Here is a 26,009-nt window from a genome sequence, read left to right as displayed (position 1 = left end):
CAAAAACTACACTTGCTCAACTTGGCAAACAACTTCTGCTCCCGCAGCTTCTCCATAACTGCCCTCAAATGCACTGCATGCTCCTCAGGACTCTTAGAATAGACCAGGATATCGTCGATGAAAATGATGACAAATACATCCAGAAACTCCTGAAACACACTGTTCATCAATCTCATAAATGCTGCTGGCGCGTTAGTCAATCCGAAGGGCATCACCACAAACTCATAGTGCCCATATCTCGTCCTGAAAGCAGTCTTCCTCACATCTGCCTCATCTATCGGTATCTGATGATAACCCGACGCCAGATCTATCTTGGAGAACCAAGTAGCACCCCTCAACTGATCCAACAACTCATCAATCCTAGGAAGAGGATACTTGGTCTTCACAGTGACCCGGTTCAAACCCCGATAATCAATACACAACCGGAAACTCCCATCCTTTTTCTTCACAAACAACACCGGCGCTCCCCACGGTGATACACTAGGACGGATGAATCCCTTACTCAACAAATCTTCTAGCTGCTTCTTCAGCTCTGCCATCTCTGCTGGAGCCATTCTGTAAGGAGCCTTGGATAACGGTGTCGTCCCCGGTTCCAGTTCAATGGTAAAAGGATCCGACCGAGATGGTGGTAATCCCTGCAAAGACTGAAACACATCCTCAAACTCTTCCACTACTGGAATACCGCTAACCGTAGACTTCCCCACTGACTCTGGCATAGATATAGTAACCAGATAAGCCTCACGGCCCTTCTCGATCATCTTCCCAGCCTGAATGGCTGAGATCACGAGACTCCCCGAAGTCGGTCTAATACCCTGAAAAACCAACTTCCCTCCTGAACGCTCAAACTCCACTCTACCCCGATGGCAATCCAAATGCACCCTATGCCGATGCAACCAATCCATCCCGAGAATAACATCATACAGCTCCACTGGACTGATAAGCAAATCTGCTGGCCACGACTCTCCTGTGATCTGAATATCAATTCCTCTAGCTCGTCCAATCACTCTCAGGAACTCGCCTCCCGCAACTCTGACAACTCCTGCACGCTCTCCAGGATCCCCGCTGATCCCCGCACACTCTGCACACTCTGGAGTAATGAAGCTATGCGAAGCTCCAGAATCAAACATAACATGGGACTTAAACCCGCCCACCAACAAGGTCCCTACACAAACCTCATGTGTTGAGAACCTAACACTTTATCACAGGAAACATATACAATCTGAACCTACTAAAATTCACAAAGTTTAAGTACCAGAAAATATACCTGTGATCGCCCCGGCACTGGTTCCACCAGTCTCAGCTGTCGTGTAAACCCGAGGCCCCTGCTCAATCCGTGCCACCTGCTGACCACCAGGCTGCACCTGCTGCAACGCTGCCACGGCTGCCGGCTGCAACTTGGGACAAAAAGGCCTGATGTGCCCTGTCTCCCTACAGTGATAACATACCCGAGGTCCTGTCGACGGAACACTCCTCTTGGGACAACTAGCAACCCTGTGATCTCTGCTCCCACAACCGAAGCAACCTGCACCACTCGGCTTCTGCGTAGCCTCCCACTTCCTCTTGGTTCCCTGAGCATGCCTACCGCCCCTGCTAGAACCACCCTGCTACTGAGCCTTACTAGGCTGAACTGCTGGAGTAACCGACACTGACTGTGCCCGGATATCCTCCTCAATCTCTGCTGCAGTCTCAACCAGCTCTGCACGCGTAGCATAGTACCTCCCTCTCCAATGAACTCTCAAATCATCCCGTAGAGCTCTCATGAACCTCCTGACCTGAGCCTCCTCAGACTCCATGGCCCGACCCCCAAAACATAGAAGTCGACTGAACTCCAAGTCCAGCTCCCGCACTGACCGCGTCCCCTGAGATATCTGAAGGAACTGCACCTCCAACCGGTCCAATGCCTCCCTAGGAAAATACTTGCGGTTGAACTCCAAGACGAAGTCAGCCCAAGTCATCTCCCTCTGCACCCTCCTAGCAACCACGGATCTCCACCACAACTCAGCATCCCCACCCAAAAAGTAGACCCCTATGTCCACCCAAAACTCCACAGGACATCTCAGAGTATGGAAGTTACGTTCCACACTCGTCCTCCAAGCATCCGCAGCTGTAGGATCTGTACCACCTAAAAACCTCTCAGTGAACAGACCCTTCATCTCCTTGAGCATAGCCAAATAACGTCCATGCTCTCCCACATCCGCAACCACTGGCTGCCGCTCCTCCGCCACCACTGGTGGCACTACCTGAGCCCGAGCCGGTACCACAGGTGGTAACCGCTCTAACACATGTGCTAGCAAAGCCGCAATGTCAACACCAGGGACTCCACCCGCTGGGACCCCCACACCCGGGACCCTAGCATCACCGGCCACTGGAGCATCAATACCGCCCCCTCCTGCCACACTCACGGAATCCCCCGGAACATCCTGCGACTCGCCAACACCCTCAGCTGTCACACTCTGGTCCTCGGTCTCACTAACCACTGGGGCTCTACCCCTACCACGACCACGTCCGCGACCACGTCCGCGTCCACGACCTCGACCAGTCACAGCATCCTCTCTAACCATCTGCACTACCATGAACAGAAGGCTAAGCAAACAATTTCTATTATAACACAGAAACATAAACTCACCGTGGAATCACCCACTCGGCTCGAAGAGGATGTTCTAGAACTTCATGCCACACACAATTGACTAACTCACATAATCAATCAAGACATGCAATCCCAAACATCTACAACAGAAACCTAGTGAACCCAAACCTAGAACCGTAAGGGCTCTGATACCAAAATGAAACGACCGACCTTTTTTTTTTTTTAATAAATAAATAATAAATAATAATATAATAGTTAACTACAACTAGTGGTCCCATACCCACTAGCCACCTAACCACATTCACAATCCAACAGCGGAACAACATACCAATAAATATCCAGTAAAACAATAACCAATAACCAAATAAGTAATATCCAGCATTAATCCCAAACAGCATAAATCAAACAACCAGCAATCCTAACAATGCTCTAAGACTCAAATTCTAGCAACCTAACAATGCCAGGTAACCATACAATCAAGTCCCTAGAACATCCTCCTCTTCATTGCCTTTGATTCCACGATCACACTTTGCCTTTACCTGCACCACAAACACAAATTGAGATGCATGAGTATTTGATAAACACTCAGTGAGGCAATCCTCCCATCTACTGGGCTATACACACAAGCAATAAGATCTCTACATGCCACAAACAACAATCAATAAAACAAACCAGGCAATATACATAGCATGCAACATCCCTCGTAACTGAACAAGGGGTGTCGACCGACACCAGATGGTGTCGATCGACACTGACTATCTGGTGTCGTCCGACACCAAAATGGTGTCGACCGACACCCTGCCCGACACTCCCGAAAACCCTAGTTTGCGTCGACCGACACCTCCACATGGCATCGTTCGACACTCGCCAAAGTCCCGAGCCGTCCTCGCGTTGGTGTCGACCGACACCCCAACTGGTGTCGACCGACACCGATGCCGAGCAGCGATTTCCCTCGATCAGAAACTCCGAATCTTGCCTCCAAGCTTCTCCAATCCGCTCCTTGCACTCCCAGAAGCCAAACCCAGCCCAGACAGCAACGAAATATCATAGAGAACTCAAAGAAACAACCACATAAGCACCAAATCACATATAATCTAGAGATCTTAGCTTAGATAAGCCATGGTCATGCACTCACCTCTTTGCAGGAAGTTTCTGACCAATAAGGACGAATCCCTCACTCCTAGCAAGCTTCTAGCACCTTCCCAGCCTCCAATCTCTCAAGAACAGCCAAGAAATCTCCCAATCTCACTCACAATCTCAAGAACACTTGTTTTCTCTCTTTTCCTCTTTTTCAAACAAAAACGGCGACCACAACCTCTGGAACACGACCTAGGTCGTTTCCTTCCTTTAAAGACCCGGTTCAATGGTTTCCTTAAACCAAACCGAACCAAATCGATTAAAAACTCATTCTGATCGAACCGAAAAATAAGTGGTGTCGACCGACACCCCCTTGGTGTCGATCGGCACCCATCCCCAAAAACCAATTTTTGGTTTGCGGATGTTACAATTATCATGATTAACAGTATATTATCTACAAACAATGGATCACGGAATCGTTGTTCTTACCCATGCTGGATCATGTTGGATCCTCTATATTTATTTAATTTAATGGGCCATAATTGGGCCAATATTGTCATTAAAAGCCTTTTACGTATTAGTATTATTTTGGTATAACAATTATCTGATTATTATAGGGGAATTGCAAGAGAAAGTATTTTATCTCTTTCTTCAATATTCTTTCATCTTCTTCGAAACAAAAAGACAAAGATTTGACAATTTTTTGGACAAAGATTCTTTGAAGATTTCAATCCAAAACCAGATTGATTTTTGTTTTTATTTCCTAATATGGAAACTTAATATCAACAATTTCTTTTCCCGTGATTGAGGTATGCTGATCTAAAATTGTTCTTCGCCTTCTGCTGTTTTATTCGTTTTTAATCTTTTTACTTTAATTATTAAATCAGTTATCCAATTCTTAATTCCATGTCCTGTATAATTGAATTGCATCAGATACAGATTAAACGGTACAATTATCGATTGTTTTATAAAAATCTGTCTGAATATCATTTTTCGTTCATAAACTTATTTGAGACTATGATGTCTCTACATATTACAGTCATGGTTAGTGATAGATTTTCCAAATAATTCTGGATTGTTTGTCTTACTTGTTAATTGTAATTTTTTGGAACATAAGTTTTGCGTGTAACCAATCTGTTGGACGCCTCTTCGGTCGTAGTTGAATCTTTGGCTCAAATGAATGGGCACGAGTACTGATTGCCGTGTTCTGATAAGTGGGAGAGGCAGCATAAAAGATCCATTAAGGTTTAACATTTTTCATATGTTCTGATATGAATACCCTCTTCACTCGAACTGTATACTAATATTAAAGAATTGGACATGCATTTGGTAATGATGAGTGGGTAGCCAGGTTACGATCAGCTCAATGCTCCCTTAGTCAGGATCCAGAGACGTATGAGTTAGGCTGATTTCTTGGGTCATCCAGATTGTGGAGCAAGCTTAAAATCCAGGTACTTTCTTCTCCTTTTATGTTTGTTGTCCCATATGAAAATTTCCATGTGTTGTGAAGTTCTTGTTTTTTACAATAAACATAATATTTCTAGGGGATTTTGTTGATTTATTTTATTGAATAGTACTTAATAGAAAATGTAAAATGGAAATTAAAATACAAATCAACAAAATAAGGAGGTCTATTTAAAACGATAATTCTTGAAAAAACTACTTCTCTGCTTTGAAATCTCAATCACTCCTTTGTTTGTAAGAACGCCTTCTGTAACATAAAAGATATATTAATTGTAGTGAACTAAAGTGTATATCTATAATAACATAATTCTAAGTATGATAAAATTAAAAGACATGAAACAAAAGATGATACCTCAACAAAAGGAAACGATAGATTATTGATTGGTTTGTCTAGTAAAGGTTTTGGAAGACTTCTTTAAAAACAATATTCTTTGTTGTCTGCCTTGGTTGTCCTTCTTTGTCTGTAATGAGAATCTTCAAACCTGATTTAGACTGAACTCTAGACATGGCTACATACAATTGTCCATGTGAGAAAACTGGTCTTGGTAGGAAAATTCCCACACGTTGTAGTGTCTGACCTTGACTCTTGTTGATAGTCATAGCAAAAGCTGCAGCTAAAGGAAATTGCCTACCCCTCATTTTGAAAGGCAATCTTGTATCTGATGGTGTGATTAGCATTCTAGGAATAAGAACTATCTTTCCAACTCTATTACCTGTAATGACTCTAGCTTCAATCAAATGATCTGCCATTTGCGTTATCTGTAGCCTTGTCCCGTTGCATAGACCTTTAGATGGATCAATGTTTCTTATCAACATGACTGGACAACCTATTTTTAGGCGCAAACAATGGTTAGGCAAACCCGACACTTTTATACTATTTAAAAAATCTGGAGAGTAAACTGGGTTGTTTGTAGAACTCTTGTCGGAAGGATCTATACTATCCGAGCTTAAATATATTCTTTCATCACCTACATAGAAATAAACAAAAAAATCTCAAACTTATACTTCAATGTTTCAATCCGTGCTATAGAATTTACTATAGAAGTAACTGTAGGGAAACTTACCATTCAACATACAGAGCATTCGTTCATTAACTGAGTTGACATCCTCATTTGTTGGACATAAAATAGCTCTTCCTTGAAAGAATGTAGGATCCTCTTCATTCATGAAAGAACTACCATAAACTGACTCTATAATTGTCTCGATGGGATCATTTCCTTGAGTAATTAAAAACTCTTGTGGGATATCAATTTCTGCTACTCCATCGTTACGCTGTGAAATTTTGCCATCACTCACATCTAGAATCCACCTAGAAAATTCTTCAATATCCTTTTTTTCTGATTCCGGAATGTTGGCCAAAAGTCTCATGTTCTTTGTTAGCTTTAGAACCTTCACATGCTCCCATATATACGAAGAGTTTAACGCAGCAAAAACTATTTATTCCCTACCAGCACCATTAATCACCGACAAAACTTGTCTGAAATCACCTCCAAATACAATGACTTTTCCTCCAAACGGCTTGTCTTCTTTATTCATGATATCTCTCAGACTTCGATCCAAAGACTCAAAACAATACTTACTCATCATTGGTGCCTCATCCCAAATAATTAGTTTTGCTTTTTCAATTAACTCACCAAGATCTGTGCCTCTTGCAATATTACATACGGATGACTCATGCGGATTTATTGGGATCCCAAACCTAGAGTGTGCAGTTCGTCCACCATCGAGAAGCAATGCAGCAATACCACTTGAAGCGACATTTAATGCAATATCTCCTCTATATCTTATAGCAGCCGATAACAGTTTCCATAGAAACGTTTTGCCAGTTCCCCCAAAACCGTATACAAAGAAAGCTCCTCCTCTATCTTTATAAACAGCATCTACAATCTCAGTATATATCTGTTTTTGCTCTGAAGTAGCCATAGATAACCATTCATCATGCTTAGCTTTCAAGTCTGGATTGTTGTGCTTCAGTTCATCTAGAAGAAATTGGTTGGACTTTTCTACTTCTTCCATATCAACCTGAGGCATCTGTTTCCATTTCGTAAGGGATGCTGCATTTCTGATTAGCAACTTTTCTATTTCTTGTAAAGCAAATTTTTTTTTGTCCTCGTCACTTAAAATAAGATCTGCACAGTTTATTGAATCATTTGAGTATAGTATATTTGGAATACTTATAAATAAAAAAAACTACTTGCAGTAAAAAGTATAAATCCAAAGAAGGGATATTTCTAACCTGGTTGATTCCACTCATGTCTTTTTTCGCTCAATATCCTCAGATAGAATTTTCCAACTTTCTTCCCATACAATCTCTGGTTTACTCAAACTTGCTGACAGTAGCATGATGACGAAAAGCCTTCGAACATATTTTGCTGAGCACCAAAAGTTTGCTTCTTTAATACCGTTGATGTATTCTTTGTCATCATCTAGTAATCCAAGTGCAAAAACTGCATCTCTGTAAGAGTTATAAACCACACCATCAACTGTCTTAAGATCCTTATGTTGTTGAGGACCTCGCCGGATATTTAAGAGGATTCTCAAAAAATAAGAGTCCTCTATAGCACGTGGAACAAAATTTATTCTACTAATAGCAAACCCTCTTTCTCTCAGAGCAAATTTTTTCTCTTTATTATTCCATGTAAAGTGATTTGGAATCTCTTCATATAGGAGTTTTTTGGGATCAGCAACCTTCTTAATCCTTTTCTTCCCATTAGAACGATTGAATGACTTTAGGTTCTTCTTATTCAGCTCAAACCATGCTAAAAACGGAGTCATCTGATTACCTAATCTCTCCATCACAGCTTCAATTGTTTCTCCTTCTTTGATTACAACCAGCTGCAGACCCTCTTCGTGAAAAGTAAGTTTGACAACAGGTGTTGTCTTATGATGTATTGGAAATTTAAAAATTCTCCACATAGCTTCACATGCTAAAACGTATCTGTAGACATCATTAAATCACAGTTAATAGAATTGTACAATAAAGCATAAAAAATGGAATTTGAAAAGTGTGTGAATATACCTGCAATCAAAATAATCTTGAACTTCATCGATTTCCTTTTCCTTTGTAGTCGCTCCACCATTTACATTCATTTCAACATCTCCATCCTTTTTATGTGGTTCGACAGTAACTGTAACACGATCATGTCCTTTGTGGATATATTTGAAGAGATATTTAATTGAACCTGATTGGTTGCACCATTCCACATTAATGTGAGCACGGTAATGAAGAGATAGCTTCTCATTGTATGGAATGACATAACGGTTATCGCATTTAAAACCAATTTTCTCAATGTAACCTCCGTTTTTCCTCCTTTTATAAACTGGAAATCCTTCTTTATCCACCTTAGTAGTGTTGTTAAAGCTTTTTGGGAAAAACTTCGTACATATACCATCGACAATACATGGTGAATTTGGATTAGCCGCTCCACATGGTCCATGAATCATACAGTCTTTAACAACTTGATACAGCTCTGGTTTCTTCACTTTATCTGGAATCTCGACAGATATGATCTTATCAATATCTTCAGATGTTGTAAACTTACAACTTGAATGCATAAACAATAATATGTGAGCATGAGGAAGTCCTCTTTTCTGGAATTCGATTGTGTACATGGTTGCAGTAAAAGAAAAGTAAATAAGTGACATTTAGAGATAAACAAACATATTTAAGTGATGAATTTTTTAAAATTGCATAGTTTAAATTACCTGAAACCATTTTTCCAAGAATATGCTTGACTGTTAGATCGTCCATTAGCCTGTCAAGTTTCATCTTGAAAACACGGCATATGATGTCTGGTCTGTCATCAGGCTTCAAATTGCATTTTTTACAGAATCGAACTATCTCAGGCCACTTTGGATTGCATGTAAAGGTTATGAACAAATTGGGAAATCCGAAATGTTTGCATATAGCCATTGCATCCAAATAATTTTTAGTCATATACCTTGGTCCACCTGTAAAAGATGCTTGGAGCGTCACTCTTTTGCCTTGGTTCTGTAGATCATTATTACCAGATGAAGCTGCCTTCTGAACTGATTCAAGATTTGTAGTCCTGAACTTTATTTGATTCTTCCTAATAAAATGCAACCTATTTGACTCGATCATTGTGAAAGCATCAACCACGAACTGTTGCAGCAAGCGCTTAGACCTTACCAAAACATGTTTTTCATTTTCTCTTTCATGAAGTCTGTAAGCAAAAAATTGTCTCATACTGACATCTTCCTGCTCCTTTTCTCCACGACCTGATGTTTTAAGTTTCTTTATACCAAGCCTATAACCATCCTCTCCATATGGAAACAATAGAGGATATTGCAATGCTAGATAGGCTACATGCAGTTCATGAATCCTTTTTAGCTTCCCGGAATGTTCCTGTAAAACGATATCACGTTTATCCATATCTTCATGAAAATCTCCTGGTATTAAAGCTGCGACTTCTGATGCTGTTGGCATATTGTATAACCTTCCACCAGTTGTGCGTTTAGCAATAATCCTCATGTGAAACCTTTCTTCATCATTAGTATTAAATCTGTCTCGGGCAGACCTAAATGCATCAACATGTGGGTTGATCTGATTCAGTAGCTTGATGATGCTTTCAATTATTTCCTTTCTGAATTTTTTCTTTCCTTGCCCATTATCAGGATCTTTCCCATTACTGTTGAATATCAGCAAATATATATTTTATGAGATTATGAAAACCTTAATACAATGATCCTTAACTAATAGACAGTGCACTTTCTTAAAATTAAAATATACCTCATTATGTTCATTCTGTTCTCCACTTCATTTGCGGTGTCGATAATGTAGAGCTGTAGAAACTTTGCTAATTCGCCAGGTTTTGGCTTTAAAGCACCCATTAGATGGTAGTTTTCTCCTTGCAATGCAAACATTTGAGGGCCACGTCCTTTAGGAACACAATGATCAACTCTGCCACCAATAGATGTAAATGAGAAAATCATATTGTAAGCTCTTATGTTATCTTTAAAATTTCTTGCTAGTTCATCATCTCCAGTAAGAAGTTGCCATAGCAATTCAGGAGACTCTTTGAGCGATGGTAATGTAATTTGGCCTTGCATACAACATGCTGCAAATTTAGGATTTTTAGCATTCCTCCTTTTGTTTAGACGTTCTCCATACCAGAAGATTGCACCACAGTGTTCACAAGTATAGTCTGGATCACCGTCATCAACATAATCTGAGTATTAACAGGAAACTGAATTATTAGTTTGAAACTGAATCTAGACTATGGTTTTACCAACTTATTAAAAGACGTAGTTTATCTTACCTATTTCGTTTGATTTGTTAGCCTTTGGAGGAATTGCAGTTTTGGAACCAAAGACCTTTGCTATACTTTCTCTAGCATTGTAAGAATATCATAATGTTCTTTGGCCTGATATATTTGTTCGTCTGTAGAGTCTTCAATTCTTCTTGCTTCATCCATTTCCTCTGAAAAAGTTTCACTACTTGTATCTTCATGGCTACTACAGTAAAATTCCTGATGGTAATCATCTTCTAGATCCTCTGAGAAAATTTTGAAAACATTGACCACATTGATTACAGTGTTCTGGGTTAAAATAACCAAATAAAAGTAGTTAGTTAATATTTTCACAGGTATTTTGAAAGCTGTTTTACCTTCCGATTGATCATAATAGTCTTGAAATTCAGAATCCTCATCTGAATCTAATATAACACCACCATGTTGACCATGAGGTCTTGTTAGATTTCCGTCATTATGGCTATAATTCTCCTTTCTGTTTACACTATTGAAATCTGTCTGATTACCTATGATGTGGATAAATTGGAAATTTTAGTATTCAGTACTTACAAAAATATATATAATTCAATAACAACTGATCTAATCTGCTGTTATGTCATAATCTGTTTGATTTGCAGGTCTATTTGGTGTAAAAGGAGTAGTCAGTCCACCTGTACGGAAATCATGTAAGTCTTGATCATTCTCAGTATGTTTAAAACGTAATGAGCAGCAATTATTTGATTATATACTGAAATAGTTAATTTAGTTTAAGAGAATCCTATCTAGTACTTACTTTCTTGAGACGCTTGATTTGTCCATGTCTTTTCGAATGGACTTGGAGAAGTTTGTCTTCTAATACTTTGGCTTCTTGCATTATGAGCAAATTGTAATTCATATTTGCTTTGCGGTGTTGTTCCTTCATTGCATATAGTGGATACGTTGTTGTTTGATGATTGTCCCGATTGTAACTGTGGGGTGTTTGTAATATCGGACAAAACCCTCCTAAACACAGAATTAACCGACACAGGAGTTTTCATTGTATATTCTTGTTCTTCTGTGAGTAGATTATGGGTATTAGACTTCTCTGTAGACCTTATCCTTTTAGAAGTCTTAGGTACTTTCTCGACTTGTCTATCCTTTGGTTCTTTTCTCCTTTTCATGATGATGATTCCTGTTAGACAATAGAAGAACAATGGACAATGGTTTTAAATGTATAGTGAAAAAGACATAACTTGTTAGGCAGATGATAGCAAGATATGCATATAATGGTGTATTCAGCTTTAAAATATGTACCTGGTGGAAGTTTGTATACAATCACAGGTAGTAATGGTTGCAGGGTTGTGTGTGGAAACGAATGTGAAACATAAAAGGGCCATTTCATACCCGTACACACTCCGAAAGTGCGAATTGCTACCTGTACAAATAAGGAGTGCCAATTTATACATGTACCCTAAGACATTTCAAATTTCATACCTATACTCACAAAATTGAGCTAATTTCACAGTCCACGTTAACGGAATTAAGTCAACCGTTAGAGATGCTAACTCAGAGTCCACGTAAAATGCAAAAACGACGTCGTTTTGTTTTCTTCGAAAAAAAATTATGGAATAAACACACACTAGAGGTTCGAACCCACAACCTCTTCCGTATTTAGCATAGGACTTAACCAGTTTATCCCACAACAATTCTCAAAAGAAACATACAAACTTATTAATATAAACCTAAGGTAGCATCCATCGAAATCGAAAAAAATTGTGGAAATCCCCACTGCCGCGGGTCGAACCCAAGTACTCAGATAAAGACAGCATAGCACTTAACCAACTGATCCCACAACAATCCTCGGTAATAGCACACAACTTTGTCTTTATAAACCTATAAGGTATCTAAGTCCCAATTAAATGAATTTGAATTAGGGAAAAAATAAAAATCCTAGGGTTCTTCTTCTATCAAATATAACTGATACATTTATAAATTTATATTTAAATTATAAATTTATAATTTATAACTGAGAATTAAATAGATATTTATAAATTAAGTATAACTGAGAATATATTTATAAATTTATAAATTATCAGTTAAATGAAATGTTTAAAGTTTAAGGTTTAAGGTTTAAGGTTTATAAATATTTCATTTAATTTTTAAATATAAATTAATTTAATTTAAATATAAATATATTCTCAGTTATATTTAATTTATAAATTTATATTTAATTCTCAGTTAAAATTATAAATTTATAAATTTAACAGTTATACAAATTTATCTTTATATTCTCAGTTATATTTAATTTATATTAAATTTATAATTTATAACTGAGAATTAAATATAAATTTATAATTTATAATTTCATTTAATCTAATTTATAAATTTAATTTATAAATTTAAATTTACAAATATATTCTCAATTATATTTAATTTATAAATTTATATTTAATTCTCATTTATAAATTATAAATTTATAATTTAAATATAAATTTATAAATTTATCATTTATATTTGAGAGAAGAAGAAGAATCCTAGGATTTTTATTTTTCCCCCAATTCAAATTCATTTAATTGGGACTTAGATACCTTATAGGTTTATAAAGATAAAGTTGTGTGTTATTACCAAGGATTGTTGTGGGATCAGTTGGTTAAGTCCTATGCTGTTTGTATCTGAGTACTTGGGTTCGACCCGCGGCAGTGAGGATTTCCACAATTTTTTTGGATTTCGATGGATGCTACCTTAGGTTTATATTAATAAGTTTGTTGGTTTCTATCGAGAATTGTTGTGGGATAAACTGGTTAAGTCCTATGCTAAATACGGAAGAGGTCGTGGGTTTGAACCTCTAGTGTGTGGTTATTCCACAAGTTTTTTTCAAAGAAAACAAAACGACGTCGTTTTTGCATTTTCGATGGCAGTCAATACACATGTGGACTTTGAGTCAGCATCTCTAACGGTTGACTTAATTCCGTTAACGTGGACTGTGAAATTGGCTCAATTTTGTGAGTATAGGTATGAAATTTAAAATGTCTTAGGGTACATGTATAAATTGGCCCTCCTTATTTGTACAGGTAGCAATTCGCACTTTCGGAGTGTGTACGGGTATGAAATAGCCCTTTTCCCTAGTAATACCACCTTGACGATATTTTTGGGATAGTATGGTTAATTTACTGGTAGCCATATTCGGAGGATATTTTAAAGATCTTATAAAGGAAACCTCTTTCCACCATTTTCGCAATAAGCATTTGTTAACTCGTTTTTAGATGCTTATAATTCCTTTTTTTTTCCAAATTTTCCAAGTTGAGGGTCATATATAATCTATTTTCAAATAACTTCTGTATTGTTCTAACATATATGTGTGATTATTATTCAATCTTAACTTTGGATTATTTAACTATTGTAGGATTGCAGAATGGGTGCGATGAGGATAGTAAGGTGTTTGATCGTCAAGTATATTTGCTAAGTGATGGTACTGTTTTTATGAGGTATATTATCTACCCTGTTATTTTATAATTTAGCTGAATTTCACGTGAAAGAAAATAGAGATTAGATTTATAAATTAAATTGAAAAGCCATCATAAAGCATCCCCTTTAAGAAAATTCAAGTACTCAAAAATAGTTAAACTGAAAATAAGACCTTAAAAAAACACTTTTTAGGTGGAATCTATAGAGTAATTATAATAATATAATTGCTCCACACACACACCCAAATTATTCAAATAAAATAGACTAAAAAAGCATGTTTCTTTATCGCTACTCCTTTTGATCCACCACAGCTCCCATGAAATCCTACTCCTTTAACTCAGCAATCTTTTCAATCTTAACTTTCTTCATCATGATTTTCTTTAGTTCTTCAGAATCACGTGCTTCATTGTCAGCCACAGCATGTATTTTTTGCATGAGATTGGTACCATCAGCAACCTTTGGGGTATCATCTATAATCTCTTGGTCGCTACTTCCCTTAGTTTTTTTTTGGTTTGTCGATGACTGATTTCTTTCGTCACTGCAGTCTTCCTTTCGTTTTGATGAAGGAGTAGCCACCAAATTCATTATGCTATCTGATTTCTCTTCACTATTAGTAAGCATTAAAACCTGTGAAACGACCGACCTTTTTTTTTTTTTTAATAAATAACAATAATAAATATAATATAATAAATAGAACTACAACTAGTGGTCCCATACCCACTAGCCACCTAACCACAATCACAAACATCAGCGGAAATAACAACACCAACATAATATCCAATAATACTTCAAATAAAACCAATAACCATAATCATCAACAATAAACAATCCAAACAACAAGAAACAAGGAACCAGCAACCTAGCAATGTTTCTAATGACCCAACTCTAGCAACCTAGCAATGCCAGACAACATCCAATCGAATCCCTAGAACATCCTCCTCTTCATTGCCTTGATTCCACGATCACACTTTGCCTTTACCTGCACCACAAACACAAATTGAGATGCATGAGTATTTGATAAACACTCAGTGAGGCAATCCTCCCATCTACTGGGCTATACACACAAGCAACAATGATTCCAAAGTTCCAAGACAAGCAACAAACAAACACACAAACCAGGAAATCAAACATCGACTAACTGGAAGGGAGGTGTCGACCGACACCAGCCTAGCGTCGATCGACACTGGCTCAGTGGTGTCGACCGACACCAGCCTAGCGTCGATCGACACTGGCTCAGTGGTGTCGACCGACACTACCCCACAGTGTCGATCGATGCCCAATTTTCTGGTGTCGACCGACACCAAGTGGTATCGATCGACACTCCCTCTGCAACTGCGATCCGCACGAAAACGAGAGTCGAATCTCACTTCTGAAACTCCTCCAAATCGCCCAATACTCACGACCCAAGCCCTAAACCTCCGTAGGAACCTGTTTCAACCAATCCCAAGCAAGAAAAACACACAAACAAGCAAGAACAAGCAAGAACAAGGAATCAAAGGCTTAGATAAGCCATGGTCATGCACTCACCTTCTAAAATGAAAATGAACCGTTAACTATCAAATCTCTCCGGTGAAAAGCTATTCCTAGGCGTCACGAAGCTTCCCACAAAATTTCAGCACGATCAGATCTCAGATGAAACCGCAATCGATCCCGAAACTCCCGCTGGTCTCAATCCGCGACTGAGAAGAAACGCCCCACGAAACTGTCGATATCTCCTAGAATATTAACCCAAAATCACTTCTGTAAAAAGGAGAGTGTACGAAAATCTCTTAGCTACAACCCTACCAAAACTCAATACCTTTCAAAACGATTTGAGTATCCAGATCTTCCTTCTCCCAAACCCTGACGATTCTGTTCCTTTTTGCTTTGAACACCAAAATCAAGTTTTACTCTTCCTTCTCCTCTTTCTCTTTGTTTTCAGCGGCTAGGCAACAACAAAACACGACCTAGGTCATTCTCCCACTTAAATATCACGATTTAATGGTTTTCCCTAAACCAAATCGGTCCAAATCGATTAAAAACTCAATCTGGTCGAACCAGAAAATCAGTGGTGTCGACCGACACCCCCTTGGTGTCGATCGACACCCTCACCCAAAACACTCAAATTGGTTTGCGGGTGTTACAATTCTCCCCCACCAAACTGGATTCGTCCTCGAATCTCGAACAACCATCAGCCAAGGACTCCCGTGCAACCGTCTCCACGGCCCGCACTCCTCCGACTGATCTACAGAAGGTCACCTCTAGGCGATAGACTCACGCTCCAGGCGTCATTTGCTCTTGACTTTTTGGACTTTCCTTTACTCATAGGCCTAAACCTTGAGTTTTATTGGCTCCTCATCAGACCTAAGTCTGCATGCCAAATGTTGGCTCCTCATCAGGCCGAAGCCCGCATGCCATAATATATAAGGAAAATCCAAACTCGTCTCTCGGGTTGCCACCCTACAGCGCGCCCCCGGATCGTCATCCGAAGTCGATATACCAACCATACTCCCGAGCCACAAAGTCTCTGAATATAGCAGTACTAGGAGAACCTAAGTCCCCCAAGAGTCGCGAGCAAACGATTCTGAACACGTCTGAGTCCTATCCCTACCCAGGTTTCCTTCCCGTGGCTCGCATAGAAACATCTCAATGTCCTACCAACCACATATCCCCTCACCGGGATACCTCATGACCACACAAGGATCATACACACGCCACAAGGGCCGCCACAAAGGCCAACAAAATGTCCTAACGAGGACCGCCACCAAGGCCAAAACAAATGTCCTAAAGAGGACCGCCACCAAGGCCACTCGTCCCGAAGGACCGTCACAAAGACCATCTGTCCCGAAGGACCGTCACAAAGACCATCTGTCCCGAAGGACCGTCACAAAGACCATCTGTCCCGAAGGACCGTCACAAAGACCATCTGTCCCGAAGGACCGTCACAAAGACCATCTGTCCCGAAGGACCGTCACAAAGACACTCTGGCTAAACAGCCCGCCACAAAGGCCAACAATTGGCTAAAAGCCCGCCACAAAGGCCACACAATTGGCTAAAAGCCCGCCACTAAGGCCACACACACTGTCTAAAAAAGACCGCCACACACATGCACCCTGACTCGAAAGTCCGCCACAAAGACCACAAAGCCCCTCCAAGGCTTCCCACCGCTAAAATGGACAAATTCTAACTCCCGTAAAACTTTCCATATTTAGCACTTTCCACTTTTGGAAACTTCCCACTTTTGGAAACTCTTTTTTCAGGAAACTTAACTTCGCAACCCCCGCCTCACGGAAACTTTGTACCCCAACACCACCTCATCTTGTTACTAAGTCGCACAACCAACCACCCCAAGCGACCGAGTAACAAGAGAGATGGGCTGGAATACTCCATTCCCGCTCCAGCCACGGATTACAGATGGGACCAGGCTAAACAAGCTCAAGTCGCGGCTTGCTTCTCATACCACTTCTTGAACCTTGCCTTCATCCTTGCCTCAGGCTCCCAAGTCTGCTCCTCAACACCATCACAGTCCCACAGGACTCTCATCAAAGGAATCTTCTTCTTCCGAAGTTCCTTGATCCTCCTCTCGAGAACCCTCACTGGTCTCGCCTCCAAAGTCATGTTAGGCTGAAGATCCTCAGGAATCTTAGCCAACACCTCCTCTCCCTCACGGAGACACTTCCGCAACATAGACACATGGAAAACCTTATGGAATGCACGCATCACCTCAGGTAACTCCAATCTATATGCCACTGGTCCAACCCGCTCAATCACTCTGAATGGACCCATATACCTCGGACTCAACTTAGTCTCTGACAATGACCTGTTCGGACCCCGCAACATGGCCATCTTGAGGTACACTCTGTCTCCTACCTGAAACTCAAGATCTCTCCTCCTCTTATCAGCATAACTCCTCTGCCTATCCTGAGCCTCCTTCATGTTCAGCTTGAGAACCCGAATCTTCTCTGAGGTCTCCTGAACAAAACTAGCACCAAACATGCTCCTCTCCCCCACCTGAGTCCAGCATAATGGTGTACGACATGGTCTCCCATACAAAGCCTCATAAGGAGCCATCTTAATAATCCCCTGATAACTGTTGTTGTAAGCAAACTCTACCAGGTTCAGGTGATCTGCCCAATGGCCACCCCAATCCAACACACACATCCTCAGCAAATCCTCCAGCGTCTGGATCGTCCTCTCAGACTGTCCATTTGTCTGGGGATGATAAGCTGTACTCATATGCACCTTAGTGCCCATCTCCGCCTGAAATGCCTTCCAGAACACCGAAGTGAACTTAGAATCCCTGTCAGACACAATGCTCGCTGGCACCCCATGCAACCTGACAATCTCCCTCACATACTTCTTAGCCAAGACCGCTGCTCCATCAGTCTTCTTAATGGCCAGATAATGTGCTGACTTAGTCAACCGGTCCACAATGACCCAAATAGCATCAAAGGTCCGTGACACTGGCAAACCCACCACAAAATCCATGGTGATCATATCCCACTTCCACTCAAGAATGGGTAAACTCTTCAGTAACCCGCCAGGAACCTGATGCTCAGCCTTCACTAGCTGACACACATCACACCTCGAAACCCAACTAGCCACATCCTTCTTCATCCCGACCCAATGATAGTACCTCTTGAGGTCACGGTACATCTTAGTCGCTCCTGGATGAATGGATAACTTGCTCGCATGAGCCTCTCTCAGAATCTCCTGTCTCAACTCCTCATCCTTGGGCACACACACACGACCGTGCACCAAGATAGTACCATTATCTGAGACCTGATACTCTGAATCCACATCCTTAGAGGCATTCACCAGCCCCAAATCCTTCTCCTGAGCCAACCGCACTCTACTCAGAAGATCTGCTCTATCTACTGCTTCCAAACCCAGCGGTTCCTGTGAAACAGCACACAAGCTCAAAGCACTGATCTCTCCTACCAGTGACTCCATCTCCTGCTCCTGAGCCGAAGCTACCCTCTTCCGACTCAGAGCATCTGCAACCGTGTTAGCCTTACCAGGATGATAGGCTATCTCCCAATCATAATCCGCCACAAGCTCCATCCACCGCCTCTGCCTCAAATTCAACTCAGGCTGAGTGAATATATACTTCAGGCTCTTATGATCTGTGAACACCTGCACCTTTGCACCATAAAGATAAGATCTCCAAATCTTCAGGGCAAAAACTACAGCACCCATCTCCAAATCATGAGTAGGATAGTTGCCTTCATGCACCCGCAACTGCCGCGAAGCATAGGCAATCACCTTTCCATGCTGCATCAGAACACAACCCAACCCAATTCTAGATGCATCTGTATAAACCACATAGGGTTCTCCCTGCTCAGGCAAAGCCAACACTGGCGCAGTAGTCAACATCTCCTTCAGGCTTGCAAAGCCTTCCTCACACTCTTCTGACCAGACAAAAGGAACATCCTTCCCTGTCAACTTAGTCATAGGACGTGCTCTGCTTGCAAACCCCTGCACAAATCTCCTGTAGTACCCTGCCAATCCAAGGAAGCTCCTGATCTCTGTGGCATTCTGCGGTCTAGGCCAATCTCTGATAGCCTGAATCTTCTCTGGATCTACAGAAACCCCCTCTGCAGAAACAATGTGACCCAGAAAGCCCATCTCACACTGCCAAAAACTACACTTGCTCAACTTGGCAAACAACTTCTGCTCCCGCAGCTTCTCCATAACTGCCCTCAAATGCACTGCATGCTCCTCAGGACTCTTAGAATAGACCAGGATATCGTCGATGAAAATGATGACAGATACATCCAGAAACTCCTGAAACACACTGTTCATCATTCTCATAAACGCTGCTGGCGCGTTAGTCAATCCGAAGGGCATCACCACAAACTCATAGTGCCCATATCTCGTCCTGAAAGCAGTCTTCCTCACATCTGCCTCATCTATCGGTATCTGATGATAACCCGACGCTAGATCTACCTTGGAGAACCAAGTAGCACCCCTCAACTGATCCAACAACTCATCGATCCTAGGAAGAGGATACTTGTTCTTCACAGTGACCCGGTTCAAACCCCGATAATCAATACACAACCGGAAACTCCCATCCTTCTTCTTCACAAACAACACCGGCGCTCCCCACGGTGATACACTAGAACGTATGAATCTCTTGCTCCATAAATCCTCTAGTTACTTCTTCAGCTCAACTAAACCAACACTCAAGTGTGCCGACATCAACTCGCCCCCACCTGAATATCAACCCTCTTGTTCCTCCAAAAACCTCTAGTAACTTGCCAGTTAGGGAATCTTCCACAAGTTAGCTTATTCCAAAGATAGCTTTCCGCTTGGCAATTCTCCACAGCAAATCATCAATACGAACGTAATAAAACAAACAAGTACCATACGCTCGCATATTCTGATTCACCGCTTCAAATACTTTGCAGGCCGCTAACTCAAGCCACTTGACTTATTTCCTCCAACAAGCTTACCAAAACTTTGAATCTAGCAACCCTGTCCATCTCCAATGAACTTCATCCAACATCGTTGCAACGATTAGTTTATCCTGCCATGAAGGCTTTCCGTGAACTTATGTATCTGGCAAACATGCCTCTCCTGAATCAATCCTGCTGTAACTCCCCTTCCCGGGACTCCGGCACCACTGGCCTCACAATCCTGGCAAAACAGCCACACATTCATAACCGCTCTGGTTCATAAAACCCTGGCCCAACGGCCAACATAATCCTAAAATCCAAGATTAAACCACCGTAAATTTCTGGAGGTCTACATTCAATCGTTATGTTTATACTCACGTCCTAGGAATTGCTTGCTCCCAACTCTTCCACTCTTAGGTCGAAACCTTCGAGTCATACCGATCTCACTCTCAGACCAGCGTCTTCGAGTTATACCGTCTCACTCTTGGACCACAATCCTCAAGATCTCGGTATCAGGGGAACCACTCATCCCCTCAGGAGAACAACATCCCCCTCTGCCACTCTCGGAGCCCTCAGCCCCTCGAGCTATCGGTATTCAGGGGAATCACCATCCCCTCAGGAGCAACAATCCTTAACGACTATAATCATCTCTCGACACAACTACCTCCTGTGATCCGAGTATAACATTGCAATGTTACACCTGCCCACTCAACTTATAATATCCAACTGGATTAACCACCAAGCAGAGAAATATCTGCTCCAACTGCATATGTCCACATATCCGCCTCTCTAGGCCCGATACCTCTTGAGAATAATCTCATACCGGTCATCTACAACCGCTCCATCCTCTTAACGTAAGTTGGAAAGTCCTCAACATCCGCAGTCCTCGACTGCACCCCGCCACATGTGGCACAACTGGAGCCTACACTGGTACTCCTCTCGGTAACCGCTCCAACAGCACGCCAACAGATTCGCCAAGCGATCATCTCGACCCTGGGCTCCACCTGCTGCAACCCCACACCTGGGTTCCCAGCACCCCCGGCACGCTCACCGGCTAATCCCCTCCGGTCCCTCCTGATACGCTTGCGACCCTCTGACGTACCTCCTCGTGGAACTCTGGACTACACACTCGCTGGCCTCGGGACCCGCCCGACAATGACCACGACCACGTCCCCGTCCACGACCAACAACTCAAACACCTTAACCACTGATCTTCCAAGAACAGAGGCTAACAAGCAGAAAACAAATCAATACCACACAAAGAAACATAACAATAACTCACCGTGGAATCTCATTGAAGGCTCGAAGAGGATGTTCTAGGACTCCATGCCACACACAATTGACTAACTCACATAATCAATCAAGACATGCAATCCCAAACATCACAACAGAAACCTAGTGAACCCAAACCTAGAACCGTAAGGGCTCTGATACCAAAATGAAACGACCGACCTTTTTTTTTTTTTTTAATAAATAACAATAATAAATATAATATAATAAATAGAACTACAACTAGTGGTCCCATACCCACTAGCCACCTAACCACAATCACAAACATCAGCGGAAATAACAACACTAACATAATATCCAATAATACTTCAAATAAAACTAATAACCATAATCATCAACAATAAACAATCCAAACAACAAGAAACAAGGAACCAGCAACCTAGCAATGTTTCTAATGACCCAACTCTAGCAACCTAGCAATGCCAGACAACATCCAATCGAATCCCTAGAACATCCTCCTCTTCATTGCCTTGATTCCACGATCACACTTTGCCTTTACCTGCACCACAAACACAAATTGAGATGCATGAGTATTTGATAAACACTCAGTGAGGCAATCCTCCCATCTACTGGGCTATACACACAAGCAACAATGATTCCAAAGTTCCAAGACAAGCAACAAACAAACACACAAACCAGGAAATCAAACATCGACTAACTGGAAGGGAGGTGTCGACCGACACCAGCCTAGCGTCGATCGACACTGGCTCAGTGGTGTCGACCGACACTACCCCACAGTGTCGATCGATGCCCAATTTTCTGGTGTCGACCGACACCAAGTTGTATCGATCGACACTCCCTCTGCAACTGCGATCCGCACGAAAACGAGAGTCGAATCTCACTTCTGAAACTCCTCCAAATCGCCCAATACTCACGACCCAAGCCCTAAACCTCCGTAGGAACCTGTTTCAACCAATCCCAAGCAAGAAAAACACACAAACAAGCAAGAACAAGCAAGAACAAGGAATCAAAGGCTTAGATAAGCCATGGTCATGCACTCACCTTATAAAATGAAAATGAACCGTTAACTATCAAATCTCTCCGGTGAAAAGCTATTCCTAGGCGTCACGAAGCTTCCCACAAAATTTCAGCACGATCAGATCTCAGATGAAACCGCAATCGATCCCGAAACTCCCGCTGGTCTCAATCCGCGACTGAGAAGAAACGCCCCACGAAACTGTCGATATCTCCTAGAATATTAACCCAAAATCACTTCTGTAAAAAGGAGAGTGTACGAAAATCTCTTAGCTACAACCCTACCAAAACTCAATACCTTTCAAAACGATTTGAGTATACAGATCTTCCTTCTCCCAAACCCTGACGATTCTGTTCCTTTTTGCTTTGAACACCAAAATCAAGTTTTACTCTTCCTTCTCCTCTTTCTCTTTGTTTTCAGTGGCTAGGCAACAACAAAACACGACCTAGGTCATTCTCCCACTTAAATATCACGATTTAATGGTTTTCCCTAAACCAAATCGGTCCAAATCGATTAAAAACTCAATCTGGTCGAACCAGAAAATCAGTGGTGTCGACCGACACCCCCTTGGTGTCGATCGACACCCTCACCCAAAACACTCAAATTGGTTTGCGGGTGTTACAACCTGTAATCAAATTCAATATAACGATTATTCCCACAACTGTCAAACTAAACAAATTAGCAAAGTAAAATTATTGAACTTGAGTTAATCACATAGCTACCTGGTCTGTAGAACTAACTGTAGATAGTTCCATTGGGCATTGTGAATGCGTAGCAGACAAATCATCATCGAAGGTGTGATAAGGTAAAACTTCTTCTACTTTGTACTCATCATTGCTTCTAGTTATATTGTCTTTCCCGATTGAGATGACAAAATTATATTTTTGACCTATTAGTTTTTTAAGTACATCCGGTAGACAACATGGGTCGTCTATCTGAAATTTTAAACATTCATCTTAATATAGTGTTTTAATTAGGAAACAATATTAAGATAATAAATTTAGATGTTGAGTAAATCAGTATTATACCTCAGGCCCGCAGCTTTCCATGAGTTCAGAGACTTCTTGCCCAATGATTTCCTTCGCAGAACTATCAAATAAGAATATCTTCGCTTGTCCTGTGCTATCCTCTATTAGCAAATGTAGCCAGTATCTGCATAAGTTCTAATGTTTAGTTTGTTCTGAATTTAAGAACTTGTACAGGGTATCTAAAGCATTACAAAGCAATCACCTTAAAACAACTTCTGTCACTTCTAGCCTGCATTTTTGACAAACATAGACTTGTTTCTTGTCGGTAGAAATACCGGCTTTCTTTCCTACCTTTTTATTGCAGGTCACATGACAGTAGTAATACCATGACCAGTCAGTGTCAAATCCCAGGATTGAACACTTGATGCGAACATTTTCAGGCTGTTGTCCACATTGTACAGATTAGTATACATAAACACATGTAGAATAAATGATTGATGTAATAAAATCCTAACCTCATAAGAGTCCATCAGCTCCGCAACTGTTCTCAACGGAACCAGACTTGCCATTTGATCAGTTATTTTCCGGTTTTTCAATCTCGGTTTAGGTCCCAAAATGGATAAGGCAAGACCATCCGATGGTAACCTAAGATATAGTTAGTTAGTGTTTCAGCATCTATTTAATGATACGACTTTATATTTGTAATGATATCAATTCTTAAAGGTTTTTGAAATCCACTGCCTCCGGTATGTCTGGGTTAAACCAAACATCAGATGCATCAAAAGAAGAAGCAACACTCCTCACACCTGTTACTAAATTACTTCAGCGAATATGATCAAGAGCATACTTCCACCGTTTAATTATTATATATTATTATATATAGTGAGTAAGAGATGTTATTCTATATAGTGATTAATATATATAAATGAATAACCTTTGTACTCTACTACTTTGCCCCATCGAATTAAACATATGACCATCCCACCAACCAATTCTTTAGACATTTGGTTCAGTTGATCGGCCCATTTTCCCCAAAGAGTACAGTTTAAGATGTTATTCCTGGAAATAAATTTTAAACAGATATGCATTATCAGTTTAATTAATTAGATATAATTTATGGTATATTCCGTAATTGACTTACTTAACATCTCGTAATTGGAAATCAATCTTCTTCCTTGGGGTTCCTTGAACATCTAACAGCTCTATTTCTCTGACGTTTACCATTTGACCAATCAAATCTACAATTACAAAAGTCGAAATTAGTACCTATATAAGAAATATAAACCAGTAAATATTTCTTATACAAAACGTCAGATTTACTTACCGACCAAATAATTTAGGTCTAAGTTACCTTGGTTGATTTTGTTAAAGTTAACCAAATCAAGCCAAATGTTATTGGACATAGGTTCTGAAGGAGAAACCTCTGTTGTATACAAAAAATTAATTGTGTAAGGATTGTTTGTTGACCGATATTGTCCAGTGACTTTAGTGACGGAAAATTCTTCAATGATCTTCCAATCTCCTTTGATGAACACTTTTACTGTTATGTCACTACAACGGAGTTATCCAAGTGCATCGCCTGTCATAATAGAATTTCCGACCAAGTCAAGAATGCGTAAATGGTGAAATGATTAAACCCGACATCCGTTCACTAATCCAAGTTACATATATGTCTAAAACCCTTCATATGTTATTTTCATATGTTAATTTTGTGATGCAACCTCAGCTTCATCTTTTAAAAAAAACATGGTGTACTTTAGTAATATGTTATTTCTAGCAATGTTTTTGGTTAAAAGCATTTGATCATAAATTGATAAAATCTCAAGCATGTTTTATATATATTTTTATTTATCATGTTATAGAATTTTAGCTCCGATCGATAATATGCATTCTGAGATATACTATACATGTCACTTTTTAATAACGACTTACATATCATTTTCTCTATATATTGTGACCATTGATTTTGTGTTTTTTTAGATGGATTAATTTTTCAAGATTCTTTTTCATAGTTTTTCCCAAAAAAAAATTGTGACTCTTACAATATCTTTGTTTTAGATCAAAACTTTTAAGTTGAGTTAAATAATTAATCTTTTATTTTTCTATAAGTGAAATTGTTTCTTAGAACTAATATTTCACTTCAATTTTATTTTTATGTTTAGAATTTTATAAATACAATTACATAAATTGTTTTTTACTCCACATGTATTAAAATCTTACTTATATTCTAAAACTTAGTAACTCATTCTAAATTTTGGAATATGATCATTTTTGGTTAAAATTTGAATAATAATATTATTACTAAAATAAATCAATAGTATTATTTTTACTATTTTAAAATATTCATTTATTTAAAACATTTGGGTTTAATATGGGCTTTTAAAGTGTTATGAATGAATGGATTAGAAGCTACATAGTGGATTAGTGTTTAGGATTAGGCCCAAATAAAAAGAATGAGTTGCTGATGTGGCAGCATGAGTAGTGAGGAAAGGTAACTTTATATATATAGATTTCGGCCGTTTTGGTATCATCATCATTCAAAGTTTCCAATAACAATTTTTTTTTTGACATAACCTG

At 40.1% G+C, this 26,009-nt stretch overlaps 4 protein-coding genes and 1 pseudogene across 4 annotated transcripts; all 5 read right to left on the bottom strand.

Moving 5' to 3' along the window:
• Positions 1-5,518: 5,518 nt before the first annotated feature.
• Positions 5,519-6,496, bottom strand: LOC147924458 (uncharacterized; annotated as a pseudogene).
• A 69-nt stretch (positions 6,497-6,565) lies between these two features.
• LOC147924457 (uncharacterized) lies at positions 6,566-7,159 on the bottom strand. Its single transcript, XM_087496791.1, has one exon. It carries the CDS (start codon positions 7,157-7,159, stop codon positions 6,566-6,568), a length of 594 nt encoding a protein of 197 aa, XP_087352917.1.
• A 219-nt stretch (positions 7,160-7,378) lies between these two features.
• LOC104759705 (uncharacterized) lies at positions 7,379-13,586 on the bottom strand. Its single transcript, XM_087496790.1, has 11 exons — positions 13,574-13,586; positions 13,282-13,337; positions 11,671-11,791; positions 11,171-11,548; positions 10,755-10,904; positions 10,474-10,643; positions 10,260-10,317; positions 9,879-10,191; positions 8,834-9,777; positions 8,148-8,649; positions 7,379-8,066 (listed from the first exon to the last, which is right to left on the bottom strand). Exons 1-11 carry the CDS (start codon positions 13,584-13,586, stop codon positions 7,379-7,381), a joined length of 3,393 nt encoding a protein of 1,130 aa, XP_087352916.1.
• Positions 13,587-23,174: 9,588 nt separating this feature from the next.
• LOC147924456 (replication protein A 70 kDa DNA-binding subunit B-like) lies at positions 23,175-24,001 on the bottom strand. Its single transcript, XM_087496789.1, has 4 exons — positions 23,948-24,001; positions 23,695-23,873; positions 23,493-23,616; positions 23,175-23,399 (listed from the first exon to the last, which is right to left on the bottom strand). The coding sequence occupies exons 1-4, from the start codon at positions 23,999-24,001 to the stop codon at positions 23,175-23,177; spliced, it is 582 nt and encodes a 193-aa protein (XP_087352915.1).
• Positions 24,002-24,149: 148 nt separating this feature from the next.
• LOC147924455 (uncharacterized) lies at positions 24,150-24,835 on the bottom strand. The gene is made up of 4 exons (XM_087496788.1): positions 24,784-24,835; positions 24,574-24,670; positions 24,367-24,491; positions 24,150-24,238 (listed from the first exon to the last, which is right to left on the bottom strand). The coding sequence occupies exons 1-4, from the start codon at positions 24,833-24,835 to the stop codon at positions 24,150-24,152; spliced, it is 363 nt and encodes a 120-aa protein (XP_087352914.1).
• Positions 24,836-26,009: the final 1,174 nt, after the last annotated feature.

This window comes from Camelina sativa, chromosome 17 (genome assembly GCF_030686135.1).
Source record: "Camelina sativa cultivar CO46 ecotype springtype chromosome 17, ASM3068613v1".
Taxonomy (NCBI): domain Eukaryota; kingdom Viridiplantae; phylum Streptophyta; class Magnoliopsida; order Brassicales; family Brassicaceae; genus Camelina; species Camelina sativa.
Note: the sequence above shows the minus strand (reverse complement) of the source record. Positions and strands in the feature narration are given on the sequence as shown.